This window comes from Metarhizium album, assembly GCF_000804445.1.
Source record: "Metarhizium album ARSEF 1941 chromosome Unknown scaffold_1, whole genome shotgun sequence".
Taxonomy (NCBI): Eukaryota; Fungi; Ascomycota; class Sordariomycetes; order Hypocreales; family Clavicipitaceae; genus Metarhizium; species Metarhizium album.
In genome coordinates, this window is record NW_024467575.1 from 2,506,211 (window position 1) to 2,527,798 (window position 21,588).

Here is a 21,588-nt window from a genome sequence, read left to right on the forward strand (position 1 = left end):
TTGCCTCACCACTCACCAGAGTCACCGCCATCTGACAGCCCAAGAACGTCATGGAAAGTCGCCTACTGTGCTTGGCCGTTTTCCTTGCGCCGGGCCCCTCCCGTCTGCATCCCGATTGGAACCTCGTCTGACAATCACGGCTTTCATGCTGTTCGTGCGTAATGTACAGTGACCCCGGCCTGAGCAGACCTCTCCAAGCCTCCGACTTCAACTGTTCTCACAACCCAAGTAGTAGGCATGTTCGGTATTGTCAAGCAGTCCTGTTGCTTGCAAAAGCATGACGGTGGAATGCTGGTCATGGGCTCTGCGGCTCTCCCTCTCTCGCGAGCCCTTTGTCTCCGGGTGGCCCGTCCATCGTTTATCCATGTTCTCATCGGTCTGGACGGACACGCTGCACGCTTTGTTCAATATTGAAATCTCGGCGAGCCGCATTCATCCGCCCTTCGATGGCGCGGTATCCGAGAAATTAGTGCAGATCGTGAGACCAAGTCACGGAGCACTAGTAGACGCCGCTCATGTGGATCGGGACTCGAGGCCTGTCATCACGTCTACTCCGTACTCCGTACATCGTGTACACGCAGCTTTGGTGCAAAAGCCCGACCCGTACCTGTCGACAGGCTTCGGCTCCGGATGGCAAGGGGTGGCACGGAGACACCCCAGACGACCAGCACGATCGAGCAAGCGGATGAGAGCAGGTCAAGCAGGTGTCGTCGACGGCCCATCAACACGCCAGATCGGGAGACAATCTACTAGTAGTAGTACTAGGAGTCAGGACGATCAATCGGCGACGTGCAGATTCTGCCCGATCCGCATTCAGATTCTGATTGCTCCGTGATTGTTCGGCACCAGGATCTGTGGCCCTACCTGCCAAACTGTGGTAGCCGCTTAACTGCGTGCCTCGCTTGGAGCTTGCTTGGAAACATGGCCCTGCTCTGCTTGTTCACTTTTCGGCCCAACAAATGTGGGACCGGCAATTGATGCCAGCTACCAATTTTGAAGTACTAGTAGTACTACTACTAATAATGCCCGGTTCCCATTCTTCGATCGTCGTGGTCCTCCGTAGCCCACGAGGATCTGGCATGGTGTACTGCCCATCACCCTTCCACGCGGTCGAGGAGAAGGCCCAAATCTGACCCAACGGGACCCTAGATGAGGTGTTAGCTCGATGCCTCTTGCCAATATGACCCCGTTTCTGGCACTCTCGCACTTGCGTCACGCATTGACCGTGGTCGAATCCAAATGGCATCCGCCGCGATACACGCCTGACTAGTCGTCGTTCCCGATCGGCCACCCAGGCGCTCTTCGCACTTCGATCTAGCATTCTCCATCCGTCCATAGGCTTGCCAAGCCGAAGCGCAATTACTCATTCCATTCAACTTGACGGGGTTGTGAGTTTTTACCCTCGGAACAGGCCCTCCGCAAGTTCGTGGTGGATCCTCGCTCGCCGTCGTGAGATGTAACACGGCCCCGACCTCTGCTATTATCGCTTAGACAAGTCGGCACATGGCTCGTCCTTGCTGCACGTCTGGTTCAATAAGGTGCGTTTCCTAGCTAGTCTTTATTTTTAAACCGGTGCCTCATCCAGCTTCCCATCTGCTGCTGTGCCACTATCCCTTCAACTCCTCAACTTCTTGTTTGATATTCCGTCTTGATCTTCACTCGCGATTCCGTCCCTAACATCATTTCCTTGCAAAATGACCTCAGAGGTAGAGATGGTGGTGAATCCTTGGGAAATCCAAGCCATGGAAGTAATTCAAACCTCTCTATTTATCTTGCCCTCGTCGTTGGCACCTCTGGTGTTGTCGACGTCATCGCCGATCAGTTTGCTAACTTGACGTGGCAGTACCATTTTCCAACTGAAATAATACCTTCATTTCAAAGAAAACCAGCCGCGGCTTCTAGCGGCCCGTGGCAGGCCATGTCGGATCCTGTTTTCTATCCCGGCCTCTATTCAGCAACCGGCTTTGACGTGGTGGCCATTCTTGTAGGGACCCTGATTCAAGGTTTCATGACTAGATTGGCACTGACTCGGCTAGATGAGTGTCATGAGCCGACCAAATCCACAAGTTGACATTGGTACAGTCGACGTCGGAGTAGCTCTTGTTGTCTGTGACCTTGAGCAGCCGGACAACCCTATAGTGTACGCCTCAGATGCGTTCTGTGAACTCACGGGTTATTCACAAGCAGAGGTTCTCGGCCAAAATTGTCGATTCCTCCAAAAACCACACCCCGACTCGACGGACAGCTCTAAGCCCGTGCCCATGCACGACAAGATGGCAGCCTCACGAATGCGGCACGCACTTCAAGGCCGGCAGGAAATCCAGCTAAAGGTTGTAAACTATCGAAAAGATGGGTATCAATTTACCAACCTAGTCACCATCATCCCTGTTGAGCTAAGCGGTTCTGGCTACCGCTATGCCGTTGGGCTGCTTGGTGAAGCTTCGTGACTCTTGGGCGCAACCACATCAATTTCGTCGACTGGTCGACGTTTGTTCTGTACCGCGACCGGGGGTACTCTGGCCAACAGCACGCATAGACGACGTGCCTTGTTCTCGATTGGAATTGAGCGGTGTTTCTTTTTAACTCCTTTGTCGTTTTTGACATCGGCATGAAATAGACTAGGAGAGCGCTCAACCTTTATATGAGCGACTGGTTCACAGAGTGGTGCGCAATCACTATTATCTTCAGGTGCGACAATACGAGCGTTGAGGGGATTTCGTGGTTTTCAATTCATGTTCTGTTTGGGACATGTCATCATCGTTCGGAGTATGGCGACGTATTTCAGGGAAATGATGAACAGAAGTAGCACTATTTTACGACTCGGATATATTTTCTATTCCTGTCCTGAAATGTCACCCATGTTGGGCTTTGACCTCATGCTATGTACGCTTTGATGATGATCAAACTCCCATGCGACAGCAGAATTTCAGCGACTGATTTCTCAACACTTCACACTGAGCTAACCATGTGTGCTGCCATGTTTTGTACCTCGGTGAAATTAGTCATTTGGTAGAGCAAGAAGTTGGCGACGCGGCGAAAAGTCTAGGTTGCTGTGGTAGCAGCGCGGAAAGATAGCTCTGTAATGGTCAACCAGAAACGCACGCGCCCAAGCACATGGCATATTATGGAGTATGATATAGCCCAAATCATCATGCCCCCGACTAATTCTGCAGTCGAGTGGAACGTCTTCTCCCTGGCAAAGAGTCTAGTTTCGGCTTAGTCGGATCCTTTCCCATCTTCTTAATGCTAGGCTTCTTTCTCTTGGTCGGCAGCTCCCTGCTTTCAACCCCATTCATTTCAAGCTTGTGTTTTCGGGGTTTCTTTGCGGACAATGCCTCCACGTCGGACTCATCTTTGATCGGTTCGGCTTTTGCTTCAGGCACAACTTGACCCGTCTTCCTCTGTACTCTCGGCGCGTAGCAGCTCGTGCGGCCACCAACGGTAATAAATGCCAATTTCTCTCCATTGGGCAGTTTACTTGACGACCCCTTACCCCCTTTACCCCAGCGGTGATTGAACAGCCAGTGTTCCGGGAACTGGTCCGAGTCTCCCAGTCTGTCTACCGCCGTCTGACAAACATATTTAATACACTCGTAGAGCCTTTTGATTTCAGCGTCACTAAAACTGTCGCTGTACTGTTCCGGATGAAGTGCAGCCTGATACAGAGTCTCGTCCGCCACCCAATTGCCGATGCCGCTGATCATGGCTTGGTCCAGCAGAAGCGCCTTGACCGGGACATGACGAGCCCGCATTCTGCCACGCAAATACTCCTCGGTGAATCTGCAAGCATCAATCACAGGGTCTGGCCCGTTCTCTTTGAGAGGGGTGTGGTTCCGGATGTCTGCGCCAGGGCAATCAAGTAGGCGAACTCGACCAAAACGCCGGGCATCGGTGAAGGCCACCTCCACTTCTGGCTTGCCTTCTGTCTTGATCTGGAACTTCCAGAATTTCGGCGGCCACTGTTCAAGCTCGTCTGGCTTCATCCTTTTGTAGTAATTTGTGTACGCTGTCTGCTGTCCTTTAATGTGAACCCATCCTGCCCCAGCTCGTTAGTCAAGGACAACAAGGATGCCGGCGACCACGCCTTACCTGTCATGCCAAAATGCATCACCAAATGAGGCGGTTTATCGAATGTGATCCTTGGTATTGTGAGTCCTTCATGCCCAACGTCGCGAGTCACGATGAACCCGCTCACCAGAAATATTTGCCCTGGTTGCCTGCCGAGACGACCTGGACGCAGGCATTAGTTACAATAAATTGACTTGTTGAAATTAGACGTTTCTACCTGTTTGCCTTCTAATGCAGCCTTCACCGCTTCACCAGTGGTTCCCGCTTTGCCAAAGACATTACTGTCGTCAATCGCCGACGCGCTTGCAATCTTCCTGCCAACCAAATGGAGACGAAGGAAGTGCACAATACGAGCAACTGGAGTCGTCGTCAATGACATTTATTTCTTCCTACCAAAGTAAACTTGCAGTTCACTCACCTTCTGCAATTTCAGGCATGATGAAATGTCCACCTCAGAAACATCTACAGCAACAACGACTTGAGTAGCAAAAAGTGACTCAATTTACGGCCTGCCTGGTCAGTGGTAAGAACCCCCCCGGTCACGTTTCTGACACGAAACCCCGTGATCTGCTTACATCAGCCAGAGCTCCTCAATCTCCACATCAAAGCCATTTTTGTTCACGCAGCCTATTTTATTTTTCTTCCTGGCCACCCTTTCCCGTTTCTTTAACATGTTCCCTACTCGAAGCATTGGTAAGGTAAGTATGATCACTGAGATTGCACAACACTTCCGCTTATTCCCTGATGACAAACCCAAACCGCAAACTAGAGTCTTTGACCTCATGGAATGAAAACTCAATTTTTTCACGTCAGTCTGAAAGAAGCTATCTTACGGCTGCCAATGTTCGAAACCGCACATCGCACAGCTAGGCCAGGAAGCATCGTGCTAACATTGATCTCTAGGCTCAGCCGTGTCTATTGGACGCCGTGGAGTACGGATTAGACCAGACCGGCGGAATGTCGCCATGCCCGGTAAATATTTGGTACGTTATATTGTGTTTGTGCGGGTGCTTTTTTTCTTTCTTTTTTTCTTTCCTCTTTTGGTTCATGATGATCAATTTTTTATCAATATACGCTGGAAATTACCGGCTGAGATTTCTCATTGAAGATATTTAATGGCTATATCTGACTGTTCCATATGATTTTCCATTTCTGCTGCACAGATAAATGAGGCAATTGCTAACTTTAAAGAATTTTAGACAAGGTATGCAACATAGTGCGCAAATCGTACACATCTTCCTTTTATGATGAAGCGGCACTGGGCTCCGAAAAAAAAAACTCATGAGCAAGAAAAGCCATTTTGCGGCAGGCCTAGAAAACCTCGCCCACTGATCCGGCATACCCACGCCATCCTTTTGCCATCTCACTTGAGTCTAGCAGACTCATTAACGTCTTGATAGCGTCGAATAGATGACATCTCTTTTCCCGGACACGAATTGAATTAAGTAAGCCGCCAACATTCCATTCGCAAATCATCTTATTTTATGATGACACAGATGACGAGTCTTATTTGAGTTTTCAATGCAGACACTATATTCTTTACCATTCATGCTTTCCTGAAATGCTTCGCACACTGTCTCTATGTTGATATACTTTAGGTGCCCATGCTAATACATAGAAGTGTCTTTAGTGGTTAGTCCCGCCTGCATTCGCACACTCGACACACCCTTGGCCTGATGAATGCGAATGAAAATGACAAGCATATGTCTGAGCTTTAGCTGCGACGACGAATTATCCGCATACTTTTCTGACTCTTATCCATGTCTTCCCACTTTTGTGCGATCTTTTGGGTAGGATACTTTGCTGACTTGAAAAAGAACAGTGCAACCAAGAAGTTGTGTAGCTATCCATGTGAGTTGCCGAATCTGGTCGTCTTTCACCACCCCTTCCTTTTACATGATGCTACAAATATCACGACGGTCAACTTAGCCATATGCATTGATGACAACGCCTTTGACAAGGCACCTTCCACTGACATTCCTTTTTAAATTGCCCACCTGTTTGTTCAAACATTGCCATGTGAACAATAGCTAACAGTTATGGAATAGTATAATATTCATGGGAACTTGTTCAAGTGGGCAGGCAACGTGAAAAGCCGCAGAACTGCTTTAATATCGAATGGCTTGCAAAAAAAGAATCTACCTAATCTACCATGACGAACACTCTGTGAATCTGCATCTCTGTCCCTCTGTATCTTATTGAGCAAGTGTTCTTGAAGAGTCGCGCCAGAGTTGTAATGCTTAACACGTTTCAGTTTGTCCACACATATACCCCTAAGCTATCCCCCCGTCGCCTCCCCTTTTTCATCTGTTCCTCCTGCACAGGCGACCACATGCGACTGCAAGGCGGCTAGTCTTCAGACCTAGATGACCTGGAATTGCGGTTGTGGCCTCTTCTGCTGGACTGGCAGGACGGAAAAACGTCCGCTGACGGCGGTTGACTGTCGGGAACGTGGCCAACCTCCTGAAAAGTGGGAGGAGTGGAAGTTGGTGCCTGGGTTATGTACTGAGGCATGGACCCTGTATCAGCAGGCGAGGCATAGGTTTCCCAAGCCGGGTTATTTGTGGTCGAGGAATAGTTGTCCTCTTGTCTTGGACCTGGGACGAAGACGGCTGATACGGATCAAACTGCTCCGCACCAGGCATATTTGCCCCGTACGCATGGTCTGCTTGGTAGCTCTGATACGGAAAATTCTCAGGGGTACATATGGCCTCGTTCATATAGGAGCCAAGGCTGCCTGGTTCAGTGTATGCAGAGGAAGACGCCGTGACGGGAACTGAGGCGGCCATAACAGAGTTGCCCCCATTACTTTGCGATTTTGTCGGTGCGTACTGCCCGTCGGACCTGAGAGCATACGGCCGGCTTTGACTATTCATTCGTTTGCCTATGCCCCATCCACCAAACTTCTTCTGATAGGTTCGAGCACTGTGCATAACACACAAAACAACAAACCGATTAGTTTCTGATGAAATCTTGCCTCACGCACAGGTATCACTGTGATGTGAGACATGGCACAATACGTAGTCAGGATGATGTCGTAGTAGCTTCACGTACTTGGCCTGAAAATTGTGCTTCTCATTCATGATGGCCACAACCTCGGCAAGCGTGTGCCGTGCATACAGGCTGACGATGGTGTCCTTGTGCTCGTCCCAGTTTTTAGATGTACCCATGGCGAAAAGAAGCATTGAAGAAGGGGGCTGTATTTCTGCAGAGGACTCAAGTGATAAGAGACACGGGACGAATAAAGAAGCGAAACCTGCATGCCGTTGAAGGAGTCCTGAACACATGTAGCGGAGGAGGCCCAAAGCTAGATTTATACCAACACGAACCGACACGGAGCTGCGCCCTCGTCGTCCCTGGCTCTCCTCAACACAGACACGTCGGCTCCCCTATTTTCCCTCTCGGCATCCATCCTCCAGCATGTCCGGCCTGAATCGACAAAACGAGGCACGGGTCTACTCGGCCGCGGCCTGCCTCAGCCCGGCCGCCAGACTGGGCCGCCTACCTCTGCACGGACCAACAGACCGTCGTCGCCCCCGTGATGTGATGCAAAGCATCGCATCCGAAAGTCCATCTTCTGAACATGTTTCTGCCTATCACGGGACAGTCACGGGACAATGCCAAACACAGCCTCTGCCATACCGACAGCCCCACAGTACACGTCTTCTTTTCTTTTTTTTTTTTTCCAATAAAAAAATGAAGAATAAAGCATAGAAAAACGCCCCCCCTCCATCTCAGTTCGTTTTCGAAACATCGGTGAAGAAAATCACAGACAGGCCAGGAGGCGCTGATCCGCGACAAGATGTTGCGCACAACCGCGCCCGGCCCCAACTCTGCCCGCATCAAGGTAAGCAGAGATATGCGCACTCCGACAGGAGCCAACGGCGACAGGCCAAGCAGCCACGCGGTGGCTCCGGTGTTTCGCGGGCCCGGCCGGACAAGAGCGCTGGCAGCGCGGCAGAACAACGGCCAGGAACCGCACTTGTGACGCCTTGCAGTGGGCACCGTGGCGGGAGACCAAGAACACGGGCAAACCGCCCGTCTGGCCCGGGGGGGGAGAAAAGGACACGGGGCACACGCGATGGAAGGAGAGGTCAGCATGCGGACACGCCGTTCCTTCCTTGTCTTCAACGGCGCCAGTGACACGCACGCACGCACGCACGCACGCACGCAAAACAGCCGTCCGCTCCAGGCGTCGGCCGTGTCACCGCGACCTTGGTGGCGCAACATTGTTGGCTGGTTCGAGCGTCACACTCGTCCTTTGCTGCACCGCAGTCGCGTCACCCGCATCATTTCTGTCCGTCTTGCTTGCTTGCGTGGATAACATAAAGGCCCTCTCACGGCACATGGGGCTGATGGGAAACCAAAACCTTTTGACATGAAAACAAAATTAATCATCAGTCATCGTCATGTCACACAGCAGACCGGTTGTCCGAGCTCGACGACGAGCCTGGCCCTGTCCATATGCCGCGCTTGTGCGCAACGATGCACCTGGAGGCTTCCCGATTTGCCGCATCCACAGCTCGAATCAAACGGTTCAGCCAATGGTCGAGACAGGCATGTTTGGAAACAGTTTGCATTGTGTAAATGGAGTAGCGGTGTCCGACAAAGTTCAAAGCTCATGATAAAACGTGACGGGTGTGCCATGACGCACAATTGTCTCCATTTGTTCAGTCTTCCCTCCCCATTGTGCAACCGTCCATGATACCCTCCCGACCACCAAGCACTGCGCCTCGAAGCTCTGGGCCCTCCATCCCGTGCCCGCAAAGTACCTACCTACCTACCTACCTACATCAGACAATACGAATACACAGTCAGTACACCACCACGGCGCTTTCCTCAGCCTCACTCTGCAACCGGAGGCTTCTTGTCATCGGGATAGCTTGACACGGCCTCACCGCCTGTCACGCCGGCCTCTTGGGCCTTGTGACCTCCTGCTGCGGCCGCAGTCGCAGGCGGAGGGCCAGGCTGGTCCTCGTGGGGCGAAAGCTTCGCGTCTGGGTTCGTTTCGAGCGCATCGTCGGCCTTGTCGTCGCCGGCCTGTCCGACGGCCGAGGTCGTGGCAACCGGCGAGGCTGCGGCAGGTGATGAGGTGGTAGGTGACGCTGGCTCAGCCGGGCCTGTGGCTCCGCAGACTTCCTTGATGACGTGGAACCATTTCTGGGCGTCGGCCGGGGAATGGGCCTTGAAGGCGAGTTCCATGCTGCCCGTGAGCTTGGAGCTCACGGTGCCGCTCTTGTCCTTGCCCTTGACGTTGAACTTTTCGCCGCTGGGGGCGCCAACCACTGCGTCTGGCAGGAAGACGGAGAGCTCGGGCTTGGGATCCACGCGAGCATCGTCCGAGTCCTTGAACCCGTGAAGCCACTTGGCCGGCGTGACGACGTAGTAGCCCGTCGAGTATCCCCACGACAGCTTGTTGCGAGACTTGCGCTCCAGGGAGCCCTCGATCAGGGGCTTGGTGGACGGATGTTCCATGTTGGGGAACTGGATGGCGTCCAAGGCACGGGGCGGATCGTTCGGGTTGGCCAATCTGTCGGAGCAGCGCTGCACAAAGTTCTGCCACTCAAAGTCGACGGGGACGCGCTGCACAGTGCCCAGCATGTCGTTGTACAGGGCGCGCGTCTTCTCGCCCTGGCCTCCAACGAGCTGGGCAAACGCCTCCACGGCCTGCTGGAAGACCTCGACGACGTGCGCCTCGAAAGCTCTGAAGTTGTTTTGCACGGCAATCAGATCGTTGTGGTGGTTGTTCTCGGCAACGACCTGGTTGCTCAGGCGGTGCATCACGCCCCGGTGGACGACGTAGGGATCGTCACCGGCCTGGAGCTTGCCGCCAGCAGAGTCGTACGAGGCAGTCTGCTGGCCGAGCAGCTCGATGTGCTTCTGTGTGGTATTGCGCAGCTTCTCGACTTCCTTGGCGCTGCCGTGGGCACCGCCGTGGAGCTCCTTGGCCTTGTGCTTGATTTCCTTGTGGAGACGCTCGAGGATGGGCAAGACCGAGCCCTTGAGGCTCTTCTCGGTCTCAATATTAGTATTGACCTGGGCCTGCGTGTTGGAGCGCATGTTTTCGAAGAAACCCGCGATGCCACCCAGGCTTTGGTCGAAATGGTGGCCCTCGCGGAGGGGGTTGGAGATGGTCTGCCGAAACACGGATGGGTCAGCCGGTACATTCTCTCGACATCAGCGCTCGATATCAGCGCTCGATATCAGCGCTCGCTCGGGCGTGTCGAACCTTTAATGCCTTCTCGTACTCCTTGGCCTGGCGGCCGTGAATCTTCTCGACGGCCGTGACATAATCCTCAAGGTAGCCGCAAGCATGCTTCCAGGCCTGCAGACGCTCGGCAAGCAGTCCTACAGTCTGAGGTTTGGGTTAGTCCGCGGCCATTTCGCCCGTCAGAGAAGGCAACATGCCAGCCAGCGAGGAGCCCACGTACGGTATTGGGATCAAAGTCGGGGACCGCTTCCTCAGCCTGCCCGCTCACGCCGGTAGCAGCGCGCGAGGGCATCGTCGTGGAAGTGGGAGATATTGGGGACGTCATGGTTTCGCTCGCAGGGTCGCAGACAATGGCACGTTCCTGGCGGAGGAGGGAGGGAGAGGACTCAGAGGAGAATGGGGAGATGTGGTTGTTGAGCTTCCAGGAGGGGCCGAGGGAAGCCGGCAATTCGTCTGAGTGGAGCAACTTGGGAAATTAAGTCGAGGCAGCCGCGAGCACCTGACTGGACTGAGCAAATTGCCTCAATACCAAGAGAAGCAGAGGTGAGGCGCGGCGCCGATGCGAGTGGTTTTTGTCTGGTTGACAGGACGATGATGTAATATCAAGCCATCCACGTCCTGGTGGCGGCGGACGAGGAATGCGAACACAATAAAATCCATGGACGGGGGCGGATTCCGCAAGCGCCATAGCCGAGCATGACTATGACGTTGCGATTGCCATACCTGTGGCCCATGGAAAAGAAGGGGGGGAGGGTTTGGAAGCCAAGCCCTAGGCATGAATGTCGCTCGTGCCTGCATCAGAGGCCTAGACTAGAGTCAAGCCAAGAAACACATTGGTTATGACGTCAACCGAGACGTCGGTGGCCCCGCACGGCTGATAAGATGCATCACGATACTGAAGGGGTTTCATACGCTTTTATGCATGTTGCCGCGCCGTCTACAGCGCGCCGTCACCGCCTACCATATCCAAGAGTAACCTATGCCATGCCCGGTAAGCCCCAATCCAATAACGCCAAAATACGCCAATGCCGTCGCTATTCCGAGCATCAAAAACGCTGTGAAAGGACAAAAAGAACTGCGAGGAAAAAAAAAAGCAATCAGCACACACACCGTGCGACTCGACTCGACTAGACTCGACACCGTGAGTCAAGAGTCGCCCGGATTCGCCACAGCGGTAGAACGATTGGAGGATGGAACACTCGGCGGCGCACGGTATTCGCCGGACCTGTCCTCCAATATGGCACCCAACGACTCAGAGCCACTATCCGTCGCCGGAGGAGTGCGAGGCGCATGTAGCGCAGTTTCGTAATCCGGAACAAGCCCGGCTGCGGGCTGCGTCCGAGGCCACGCCGGGGTCCGGACAGCCGTTGCATAGCTGGGCACTCGGTTCAGCTCGGCAAACTCGGCAGGGTCCATTTCAACGTGCTCGGTTGATTTTCTGCACGATCTGTCCTCCTCGCTGTTACTTCTCGTCAGGTTTTGCGAAGGCGGCTCGGACCGGGGAGCAGACCCGTGGTGGCCCGGTGTCGGGGACGTCCTACCAGAAGGGGGATGTGAATGAATCGACGTGCATGACCGATTCCTTTGGGAGGCATTGAGTGATACGTCGACAAGCATGGACGACAGGGCCGCCGGCGCTATCGGCGGTGGATGGTGAGCCAACGAAGCGAGGTTCTCGGCCGAGCCACTTCTCGACTGTGCGTAGAAGGGACTGCTAACGCCCGACTGAACCGCCGGGCTGTGGAAGCCAGAGATATCCACGTCCTCGTAGAGTTGATCCAGGACATGCTCGCCGTACCCCGGTGGTGCTGACAGCACGTTCTCGGTCGTGGGAGCGGAGCCGCCTTGGTTCTGGCTGAGAAGGTTGCCCTGCTCGTCAAAGGGGATATTGGGCGAGATGAAGATCGACACGGGAAGGGTGGCACGGAGCTGTAGACCTTTGCATTAGCGATTCATCTCACCAGCCACCAGCCACCAGCCAACTGCAACAAGACGCAACGAGGGTCCCGGCTTGATGGAATTTCGGATCTTGCATACCTCGGAAATGTGGCCGTCGGGGTTTTTCAGCGCCACCGTCAGCCGGATTTTGTGTCTGACCTTGATGCCGTGGTGGTTCAGGTCTTGGATACACTGACGAAGTCGCTTGGGAAGGGGCAATTGTTTGACCAAAGCCCAGCCCTCCTGGCCAGTATCCTCTATCATGTCGTGCCAGTGTTCCTCCCTGTTCACCTCGAACCGCCACGTCGCCACCTCTCGCTCGGTGCGGTGTTCTCGCGCGCCGAGACCTGTTGAGGTTGGAAGCCAGCAGTCGCGGACCTCAATCATTTTCACCGTGACAGCTCCAAGTTCCAGGCCCTTGAGCAGAGGGGTAAAGCGCAACTCCATGTTGATGGTGCCGCCGAACACCACGGCCTTTTGTGGGATAACGATGGAGTAGTCTACCTTGTTGGGCCAAATATTCTCCACGCTCATGGCATGCAAAAACTCCAAAGCCCCCGGGTCCAGGGTCCTGATGATGCGCAGGTGCTTGTAGGCGTGCAAGTCGTATGCGAGCTTCCCACGGCCGACGGTGGCCTTTAGTCTGTAGGCAATGGAGGCTTCGGGGATGCCCTCGACGCTTTCGGCGGTATCTCCCGGTAGCATGAACTCGAAGGGGTATTCATAGTTGCCGGCGGCAAGACTCATGCTCTTGCCGTGGGTGCCGACAAAGGGTTGCCATCGGTGGTCGAGAATGGTGGTAGATTTGTCAACTCTCTGGCTCGAAACGCCGGGGGAAGTCGATCTATGGTCAGTCCATCTGTGCACGCAATCCACGGTTAGACCTATGAAATCCGGGAGGCAAGGAAACGATTTTGTTCGCATGCAAGATGAAGAAGAGGCATACGAAAAGCGCAAGGTGCCCACGAGACGCAAGTGAACGTCCTCGATGCGCAAGGGGGACGAGATGCAGAGAACTACGACCCCCTTGAGAAGCTGACCTGAGGACTCATGGTCATTTCCTCGAAAGACGATGAAATCTTGGTCCAGCCTGTCACGGGAATCATGTTAGCAAACACGTCTATTGCTGGGGACGGCCAGGGCCCAGGGGTGACCCCTTGCGAACCGGGCGGCGTTGTGTGTGTGTGTGTGTGTGTGGATGCGCGACGGCGTAGCACGAAGCAAACTCACCGAATGTCAAAAAGGCTGTAGCTGTTCCGTCCCGTGACCGATGCAAACGGCTTGAAGGACGGCATGGTCTGGGAGCCAGTGCACGATGGGGGCGGGCAACCGACGGCGACGGCGACGACTACTTGCAAGGGACGATGACGATGGTGGTTTTGCAAAGGTGAAGCAGAACCAAGGTACGGAGTAGGTAAGCAGGTAAAGAGGAAAGGACAAGCGCGGCCGGCAAAATCGCAGCAGGGGAACAGTATCGCCGCTTTTGTCTGAGCGAACAAGAAAGGAAAGAAGAAGAAGAAGGCAAAGACAGCAAGGCAGCAGAAACGGTATCGAAATGAAGCGAGAAGGAGAAGCGAAGGCGGAGATCTATGAGAGGGCAAGGCGACGACGACGGATTTCAGGTAGCTCGAGTTGACCTTTGCTTTGCCAAGCACATGCCAACATGCCAGTGGGCCGGCACCTGCACCTGCACCTGCACTGTCGACTGGCTGTGGCAGTCTGGTGTGGAACAGGTACTTGGCAGGTACTTCGGCAGCGGCCGATGCGCTGTAACCTGCCAATTTTGGAGGGTGCCAGACGTGCCGATGGCATCAATCCAGCGGTTGCTTTCTGCACTCTGTTCTTTCTCCCTGCGGCTGTGTTGTTGTACTGTGTACACAGTGCAGAGAACTGTGCCCCGTGCCTTGCAAGTCGGTCCTCCTCGCCGGCAAGACTCTGATATTTATATTTCTGCCGTGTGCTTTGGTCGAGAGTCGACTGCTTCGTTGCCAACGCGCTGCCGATGTTCTCAAGCAGCAGCAGCAGGCAGCAGAAGGAGGCAGGAGGCCGGTCAAGTTAAAATCAACAATCTCCTTTGTCGGGCGTGCGTCTGGTGCAAGTGAAGGAGGGGGAGCACGCCGACGGGAGAAGAGGCATTCGCGCCTCTGCCAGATTCACCGGCACATCACTTGCCAAAACCTGCCATCGAGACCATCGGGGACGGCGGCATTTATCAGCAAAGAGACAAGAGAGAGACTCGCTTCCACGCGCAAAACAGATGTGCGCCCACCCACCGTCACGCATGGCACCACCGGTACCCGCGGTCGCTCGCTCGTCAAGCCGTCAAACATCTTCTACGCCCGTCCCGTCATTCACCATGTCGGGCCTACCACGGCGCCCTTGTCTCCCCTTTGACGTTTGACGTGGAACCTCGCAGATGGCGCCGTGTCATTCATGCGTCGACTTGGAAAAGGGAGGGGGGGGAATAACTTGGTTACTCCAACGACACGTTTGTCGCCGGCCACGACTGATTGCCTGCCCACGCAAGGTAGGTCCTGGGGTGGCTTCTGCTCCTGCGTCTCTCACTTCCCGGTCGGCAGCAGCAGAGAGGTCCTGCCTACTAGCTAAGGCTAACTGCCGGCCGGTTCCCGGCTCCGGCTCCTGCATCCGGCATCCGGCATCCGGCATCTGGCATCCGGCATCCGGGGCCCGGGCAACGCAACAGCTCCTTGCGCACCGCCATGACCACCGAACAAAAACGAAATGAAACGAAACCAACACGGGGAACCAAGCATTCGCCAGCACGCGTGAATTTGCGCTGCCCAAATGGCGCACAGCGCGTTCTTGTTTGCAGCCGGTCCTCCATCTTCCATCCCGCACGTACATTGAGACAAACATGCCCGGCCCAAGCGACAACGCCTCAAACGCCAGAGCCGTGTTCCGAAGCCATGGCCTAATCTCTAGCTTACGAACTAGTAGCTTGGCTTGGCTTGGCTTGGCTGGCAGTCGCATTCTATCCCGTCCCACCGGCTTTTGCTTCCCCCCCGTGCACCCTCTCCCTCTCACCGTCTCACCATGTGTTATGTTTGCTGGTTGAACAACTACGACTAAGTACATTGATTCATGGAACGCGTCGGATCCGCCTTCGCCGGACCGGTCCCCATCTTTGATCCGCAGGGATGGTGATAGCATCTAGTGGTGCGGAGTACTTCCGTAGAGATAAGACGTCGCTGTGACTCGATGCGTCATGTATAAACGTTCTTCAGCTGTCGCCAGTTCGTATAAGCATAAGTACTAGCCCAGGTAGGTGGGGAGGATCGGTTTTTGAAAACTTGTCCTCTTCCCGCCCCGATATGCAGGCAAAGGCCTGGCGCAAGGGTTCCAGCTTCATACGGCCAGTCCCCGTGCTCACGTGTAAGTACGTACTAAGTACGTACGTAGTATTCGATATTATCATTACCTGACCAAATCTCTCCCGTTGGACCATCTTCCAGGATCTGGTATCCACTTCCCTGATCATGGTGGGCAGATTCATGATTTGACGGTGTGGATTCCGGACATGATTCGGGTAGATTCGGGGGCGCTTGAGTCTTGACCGGCCATTGGGAGGCGAATGTGCTGATGTTGTTCCTGCAGTCGCTTCGCCGGCGCAGCCCGGACAAGGTGTGCCGGCAGGCTTCCCGTCGCAGACATCCTCTTCACCATTGGATCAGGCATTGCGAGAGAAAGACCGACCCCTGTCATCACATGTTTGTCGAGTATGACGCGCCGACAACGCGGCCTGCAGGACAACCCCCCCCCCCCCTGACGCATTGAGAGCTTGTCGCAAGGCATTCACGTCGGGGTCGACGCTGTCGGCCAAAATAAACAATCACATGCTGCAGAAAAGTCGATTGCGACGCCACCGAATTATTCGCCATGAGCAGAAATGGCAGCGCCCAACACGCCACGTCCAAACCCACCATTGTCTCTATCCCGTGTGAATTCTACGTTACAGCTCGTCCTTAGACAGATGCGCCGGGTCTAGTCCATGTTCTTACGTGTCCTGGTTCCGCCTGTTAGCCGCCAGCTGACATCTGCTTCCCATGTTCAATGCGTTTGAACTCACCATCTTTGCAGCTTGTGATGATGGCCTCCTCGGTAAAATCCAACCAGCATGCGGGATGAGTGTCGATGACCGTCGTCTGGATAGCTTGTTAGCATCAATCACTGATACTATACGCTTCTGCATCACGAATGGCTCACTAAAACTGGCGGCAAGATGGGGATTCGACATCTTGGTTCCACGGGGTGTGAAATTCCATCTCCATCCTCGTCCGTCTCATACAAGGAGTTGGGTCTCAATTGACTGCCCAAAGGACTGCCTGCTTCGCTTCGTGGCGACATGCCGGCCGGGCCAGAAACGGAGCCACGCTGTCTTGCCGCGGTCTTCAACACATGTCAGCTTCCCGAGGAACGCGTCGGGCTGATTTCGACCATGACTCACTTTCGGCCGATGGAGCATGCCAACATTGAGGTCCCAAAGACACAAGCGGCCGTCGTCGCCAACGCTTCCAAAGCGGTAGTTGCGCTCGTCACACTTCCAGAGATCAAAGGCTAGCGATGATACCCAAGACTGATGACCTTGACACCTTGCCACCAATGCAGAGTCCGCAGCCGACCAAATCGATATCAAGTCGTCTTGGCCCCCGGTCAGAACATACTTGCCGTCCGGTGTCCAGCAGACACATGTCAGACCTCCGTAGTACGAGAAGAATAGGTCCAGTAGCCTGCGAATCTGTCAGCACAAAACCTCGGCCCGAAGCGTAATACGGAACAGCCCTACTCTTCTCTGAGATAATCTATCAATCTCAAAGTTCCATCCTCGGATACAACAGCCAAATGCCGGTTGTCGGGTGAAAAGGCGAAAGAGTTGATACGTTGATTCGACAACTTCCACGCCGCAACAGGGTTCGTCTTTTGGTTCTGCGAATGCACAGATTTGGCAATGTGCATCTTGGTCCCGGGTTTAACTCCATTCTGGCCATGGCCGGACTCGCTGCCATGGACACTTGGCGCGTCCTCCTTTGTGGTGAACTGTGCGTCGTCCTTTTCCTTGTCATAGACAACCAAAAAGCCATCCATGTGTGCCGCCAAAAACAGGTTCTCCGAGCCTGGAATCCATTTGATGTGTGTCACGGGGGTGTTGTTGATGACGCCCTGGCAACGAGCGTTAGCATCAGAGTGCTCAATGACCAGACCTTCCACCACCTACATTCTTGTTCATGCGTGTATATCTCTGTGAAATTGGCTCCCACCATATGATTTCCCCGGTTGAGAAACCCATAATCACGTCGATATGCGAGGCTCCTTTGGTCACCATATTCACGTCATGGCACAGACAATGCGCCTTGGTGAACAAAATCTTGGTGAAATAGTCTTGCTGTTGTTCAAGTTAGGTACGGTGCAGACGTAGGATGTACGAGAACGCCATGAGGTACCTTGTTTGGTGAAGACAAATCCAGCCATTGGAAAGCACGGTTGATGTTTGCAAACGCAAAAATGCCGTCGCTGGGTCTGTCCGACATTCTTCTCGATAAGCTCTCATTGACAATGACTCTCGAAATAAAGGATGAATTACTCTTGGTCACATTGTTCTTTGGCTTCTTTCGCTTGTTTACGTCTTTTGTTTGCGACGGCACGAGCAACGAATTTCCCTCGCCGAATGCTGGGGTGAAGCCAAGAGTCACAGAATTTGGCCCGTCGCTCGTAGATGTTCCCCGGCCATCTTCGCTGCTCAGTCCGCCTTCGGTGGAGTATCTACCATCTCCAGACTGTTCCCGCGAACTAGTTTTACCCAGCGACAAGGTTGTGGCAGATGGTCCTCTGTAGAAGAACGGTGGCGGCCGGGACTGAATACGGACGAGCGTCATTTTTGTGCCCGCCGATGCAGGTTGCGGATTGGTAGCTAAGGGGTTTGGATTGACGATGGGGGCCTCGGATGGATGTGGCGGTGGTGTTGCAAGGTGCAGGTCTTCCTTGAGGACGTAGGTGCCTTGAAATGTGCTCTTATTAGCATGGCGTCGCGGGAAACGGCAGATGACAGTTGGCCCGGGTAAGCACACCTTCTCCCACCAGAAACTGCCACTCGGGTCCGTAAGGGTTGGAAATGGTATTATTCGTCTCAATCATGGGCACGATGCCTGTGATGCCGGTTGCCGTGTACGGACCACCGATGGGATATCGGGGCGGCGGCGGTAGAACACTACGATGAACATGGATCGTCAGTTGCCAGATGTTGGGCAGGGGACAGAGGCAGGAGGTCAGGCCTATCGCACATACAACATGGTGACGGTGCCAATCCGGCGCTTGGGGTTTATAACACAAGCTAAGAGCCGTATCCTCGCTCGCGGGTTGCATGCGGCTTCGCGGTTGTGCTGTCGGCTGCCTCCTCGCTTGGTCGCCTCGTCGCAACCTCTGTCAAATGATGTCGTCAAGCATGAAGCGTGCTATGCAGTGAGGAGTTGATGACGTCGTCCGGCGGCACGGCCAAGTTGGAACAAGAAGACAGATGAGCCGCTATCTCGAGATGGATGGAGGTTGAGGGACAGGACTACAGAAAGCCGCCGTGGGACGCACAGGGAACCATGCACATGCGGATCCGGGGGCCACCGTCCACCATACATACGGAATACGTAGCAGCAGTTGCGTACTCGAGCACTTCGGCGGTACAGAGTTGTATCTTCAGTGCGGAGTACGTGCCCGAGTACGGAGTACGGAGTAGTTGTGGGGTACTTTTACTCAAGTCTGGCGACTCCACAACCGCCCAGCCCGGCCCAATCCCACTGTGAGCTTCCTCCAGGTGCAATTTAACAATTTAACACGGGCCGGCCTCAGTCGAACCTTTCAGCACCACCGCCCAGCTCTGTGGCAAACGCGTCTTGTCGGCCGTCTCGACTCATCTCGCCAACCAAAACCTCGCAACCAGCTTCGCTTCCCTCTCCCGGCGCGGTCAGATGCACCGTGTTTGGGCGGCAGAGTCGGTCAGTAGGGTCAACCAACCGGTATAGTGTATAGTCCTTGGGCCGTCGAGGACATGGCCCAGCCATAAATATTGCATCCAGCCGAGGTTGCCGTTGCTTTTACCACGCACAGCTTGGACTGAGCACAGCTCACCGACCAACGACAAGTATGGCGACAGGTACGCATCACCGTCCACAAACCATCTCGTCAGCTCTGTTGCCGTCTGGAGCATCGCCACCATCTCACATCCTAACTTCAACCTTGATCAGTTCGAATTTGCGTATGCGGTGACGAGAGCACTGGCAAGTCCAGCCTCATTGCTTCGCTCGTCAAAGACCAGTTCATGAGCAACAAGATCCAGCCCGTCCTCCCCCAGATCACGATTCCCCCCAGCATCGGCACGCCGGAAAATGTCACGACAACCATCGTCGATACCTCTGCCCGTCCTCAGGACCGTACTACCCTGCGTAAAGAGATCAGAAAATGTAATGTCATCCTCCTTGTCTACGCCGATCACTACAGTTACGAAAGGGTCGCCCTCTTTTGGATGCCCTACTTTCGGTCTCTCGGTGTCAACGTTCCTGTTGTCCTGTGCGCCAATAAATCAGACCTCGCTGGCCAAGGCAACACCCCTCAGATAGTAGAGGAAGAGATGTTACCCGTCATGGCCGAGTTTCGCGAGATCGACTCATGCATTAGAACCAGTGCTCGCGAACACAAAAACGTCAACGAGGTCTTCTTCCTGTGCCAAAAGGCCGTCACCCATCCCATTGCCCCTCTCTTCGACTACAAGGAAGGTCGTCTCAAGCCAGCTTGTGTAGCTGCTCTGAAGCGAGTCTTCTTCCTTTGCGACAAGGACCAGGACGGCCTCTTGAATGACCAAGAGATGCGGGACTTCCAGGCCCGCTGTTTTGACAAGCCTCTTACCGGCGACGACTTGGATAACATCAAGCTGTCCATCTCCAAGACCATGCCCGACGTGACTATGGAAAAGGGTGTCGATCAATCCGGCTTTCTACAACTGAACAAGATCTACGCCGAGAAGGGTCGGCACGAGACCATCTGGATCATTCTTCGCCAATATCACTACACCGACAGTTTGAGCCTTGAGGATAAATTCCTCCATCCCAAGTTTGACGTTCCCGACTACTGCTCGGCTGAACTGAGCCCCATCGGCTACAGATTCTTTGTCGACTTGTTTCTGCTTTTTGACAAGGATAATGATGGAGGACTGAACGACCAAGAGCTCGAGGCTCTATTCTCGCCCACTCCTGGCCTGCCCAGTTCTTGGGTTGACTCGTCCTTTCCTTCTTCCACTGTGCGCAACGAAGGCGGTCACATCACGCTGCAAGGCTGGCTAGCACAGTGGAGTATGACAACATTCCTGGAGCCAAAAACCACAATCGAGTATCTTGCCTACCTCGGTTTCGAACCCCCCAACGTCAAAGATGACATTACCGCCGCCCTCAAGATTACCAAGTCCCGAAAACGAAGAAGAAGGCCAGGCAAAGTCGAGAGAAACGTAGTGCTTTGTTACCTCATTGGAGCTCCAGGGGCTGGCAAATCTTCTCTCCTCGACTCGTTCCTAAACCGACCTTTCGAGGGGCTCTATCATCCCACGATTAAACCCCGTCGGGCCGTCAACGGTGTGGAGCTCCCTGGTGGCAAGCAGGTGTATCTTATATTTGAGGAATTGGGCGAGCTCGAACCAGCCATTTTGGAAAACACATCCAAGCTGGATGCCTGCGATTTGATTTGCTACTCTTACGACTCCTCCGATCCTGATTCTTTCTCCCATATTGTCGATGTAAGGTCCAGGTACCCACATCTCGACGAGCTGCCTTCAGTTTACACGGCGTTAAAAGCCGACAAGGACAAAACAACGCAGCGAAGCGAGCTTCAGCCTGACCAGTACACGTCTTCGCTCAACATGAACACACCACTTCATGTGAGTGTGACATGGAACAGCATCGCTGAGCTTTTTGTAGCACTCGCAGAGACCGCAACCAACCCAAGCATGGGATTCCCCAAGACAGAAGAAGAAGGCCCCGACCACACAAGCTTGTACCTAGCTCTCGGTGCCACTGCTTGTGCCGCCGTTGCTGCCGTCATGATTTGGCGTCGTTCAACCAACGCCGCGTAACCCCACCACTTAATACTAATCACAAACTATTTATCCTCCCTCTACCCAATTGAGCGTTTGGCCTACAGCGTTTGAGCTATTCCTGATATCCGGTGTCACAATGAAAATAGGAAATGAAAGGGGGAAAAAATCGAGCGACAACCACTCTATGAATACCCGGTGTCACCTCGGGGGTTACAGCTGTATTACAAAAGCTTTTTTGGACTTTCTATCGGAATGCTGGGGATTGCTTTGTTTTACTTTTTTA

The 21,588-nt window shown here is 54.0% G+C and overlaps 6 protein-coding genes across 6 annotated transcripts; 2 read left to right on the forward strand and 4 right to left on the reverse strand.

Moving 5' to 3' along the window:
- Nucleotides 1–2,036: 2,036 nt before the first annotated feature.
- On the forward strand, nt 2,037–2,447 carry MAM_00718 (cellulose signaling associated protein ENVOY; the record flags this gene model as incomplete). The annotated part of the gene is made up of 1 exon (XM_040819517.1): nt 2,037–2,447. The coding sequence occupies one exon, from the start codon at nt 2,037–2,039 to the stop codon at nt 2,445–2,447; it is 411 nt and encodes a 136-aa protein (XP_040682782.1).
- Nucleotides 2,448–3,161: 714 nt separating this feature from the next.
- Nucleotides 3,162–4,505, reverse strand: MAM_00719 (formamidopyrimidine-DNA glycosylase; the record flags this gene model as incomplete). The annotated part of the gene is made up of 5 exons (XM_040819518.1): nt 3,162–4,036; nt 4,090–4,139; nt 4,196–4,230; nt 4,286–4,425; nt 4,487–4,505. 5 exons carry the CDS (start codon nt 4,503–4,505, stop codon nt 3,162–3,164), a joined length of 1,119 nt encoding a protein of 372 aa, XP_040682783.1.
- A 4,408-nt stretch (nt 4,506–8,913) lies between these two features.
- MAM_00720 (PH domain protein) lies at nt 8,914–10,604 on the reverse strand (the record flags this gene model as incomplete). Its single annotated transcript, XM_040819519.1, has 3 exons — nt 8,914–10,203; nt 10,298–10,423; nt 10,500–10,604. The coding sequence occupies 3 exons, from the start codon at nt 10,602–10,604 to the stop codon at nt 8,914–8,916; spliced, it is 1,521 nt and encodes a 506-aa protein (XP_040682784.1).
- An 821-nt stretch (nt 10,605–11,425) lies between these two features.
- On the reverse strand, nt 11,426–13,512 carry MAM_00721 (arrestin domain-containing protein; the record flags this gene model as incomplete). Its single annotated transcript, XM_040819520.1, has 4 exons — nt 11,426–12,208; nt 12,317–13,061; nt 13,164–13,307; nt 13,448–13,512. The coding sequence occupies 4 exons, from the start codon at nt 13,510–13,512 to the stop codon at nt 11,426–11,428; spliced, it is 1,737 nt and encodes a 578-aa protein (XP_040682785.1).
- Nucleotides 13,513–16,200: 2,688 nt separating this feature from the next.
- MAM_00722 (WD40 repeat-like-containing domain protein) lies at nt 16,201–18,522 on the reverse strand (the record flags this gene model as incomplete). Its single annotated transcript, XM_040819521.1, has 9 exons — nt 16,201–16,241; nt 16,305–16,380; nt 16,442–16,624; nt 16,683–16,965; nt 17,022–17,395; nt 17,451–17,618; nt 17,677–18,230; nt 18,301–18,440; nt 18,518–18,522. 9 exons carry the CDS (start codon nt 18,520–18,522, stop codon nt 16,201–16,203), a joined length of 1,824 nt encoding a protein of 607 aa, XP_040682786.1.
- An 844-nt stretch (nt 18,523–19,366) lies between these two features.
- On the forward strand, nt 19,367–21,341 carry MAM_00723 (mitochondrial Rho GTPase 1; the record flags this gene model as incomplete). The annotated part of the gene is made up of 2 exons (XM_040819522.1): nt 19,367–19,376; nt 19,468–21,341. 2 exons carry the CDS (start codon nt 19,367–19,369, stop codon nt 21,339–21,341), a joined length of 1,884 nt encoding a protein of 627 aa, XP_040682787.1.
- Between the last annotated feature and the right edge of the window lie 247 nt (nt 21,342–21,588).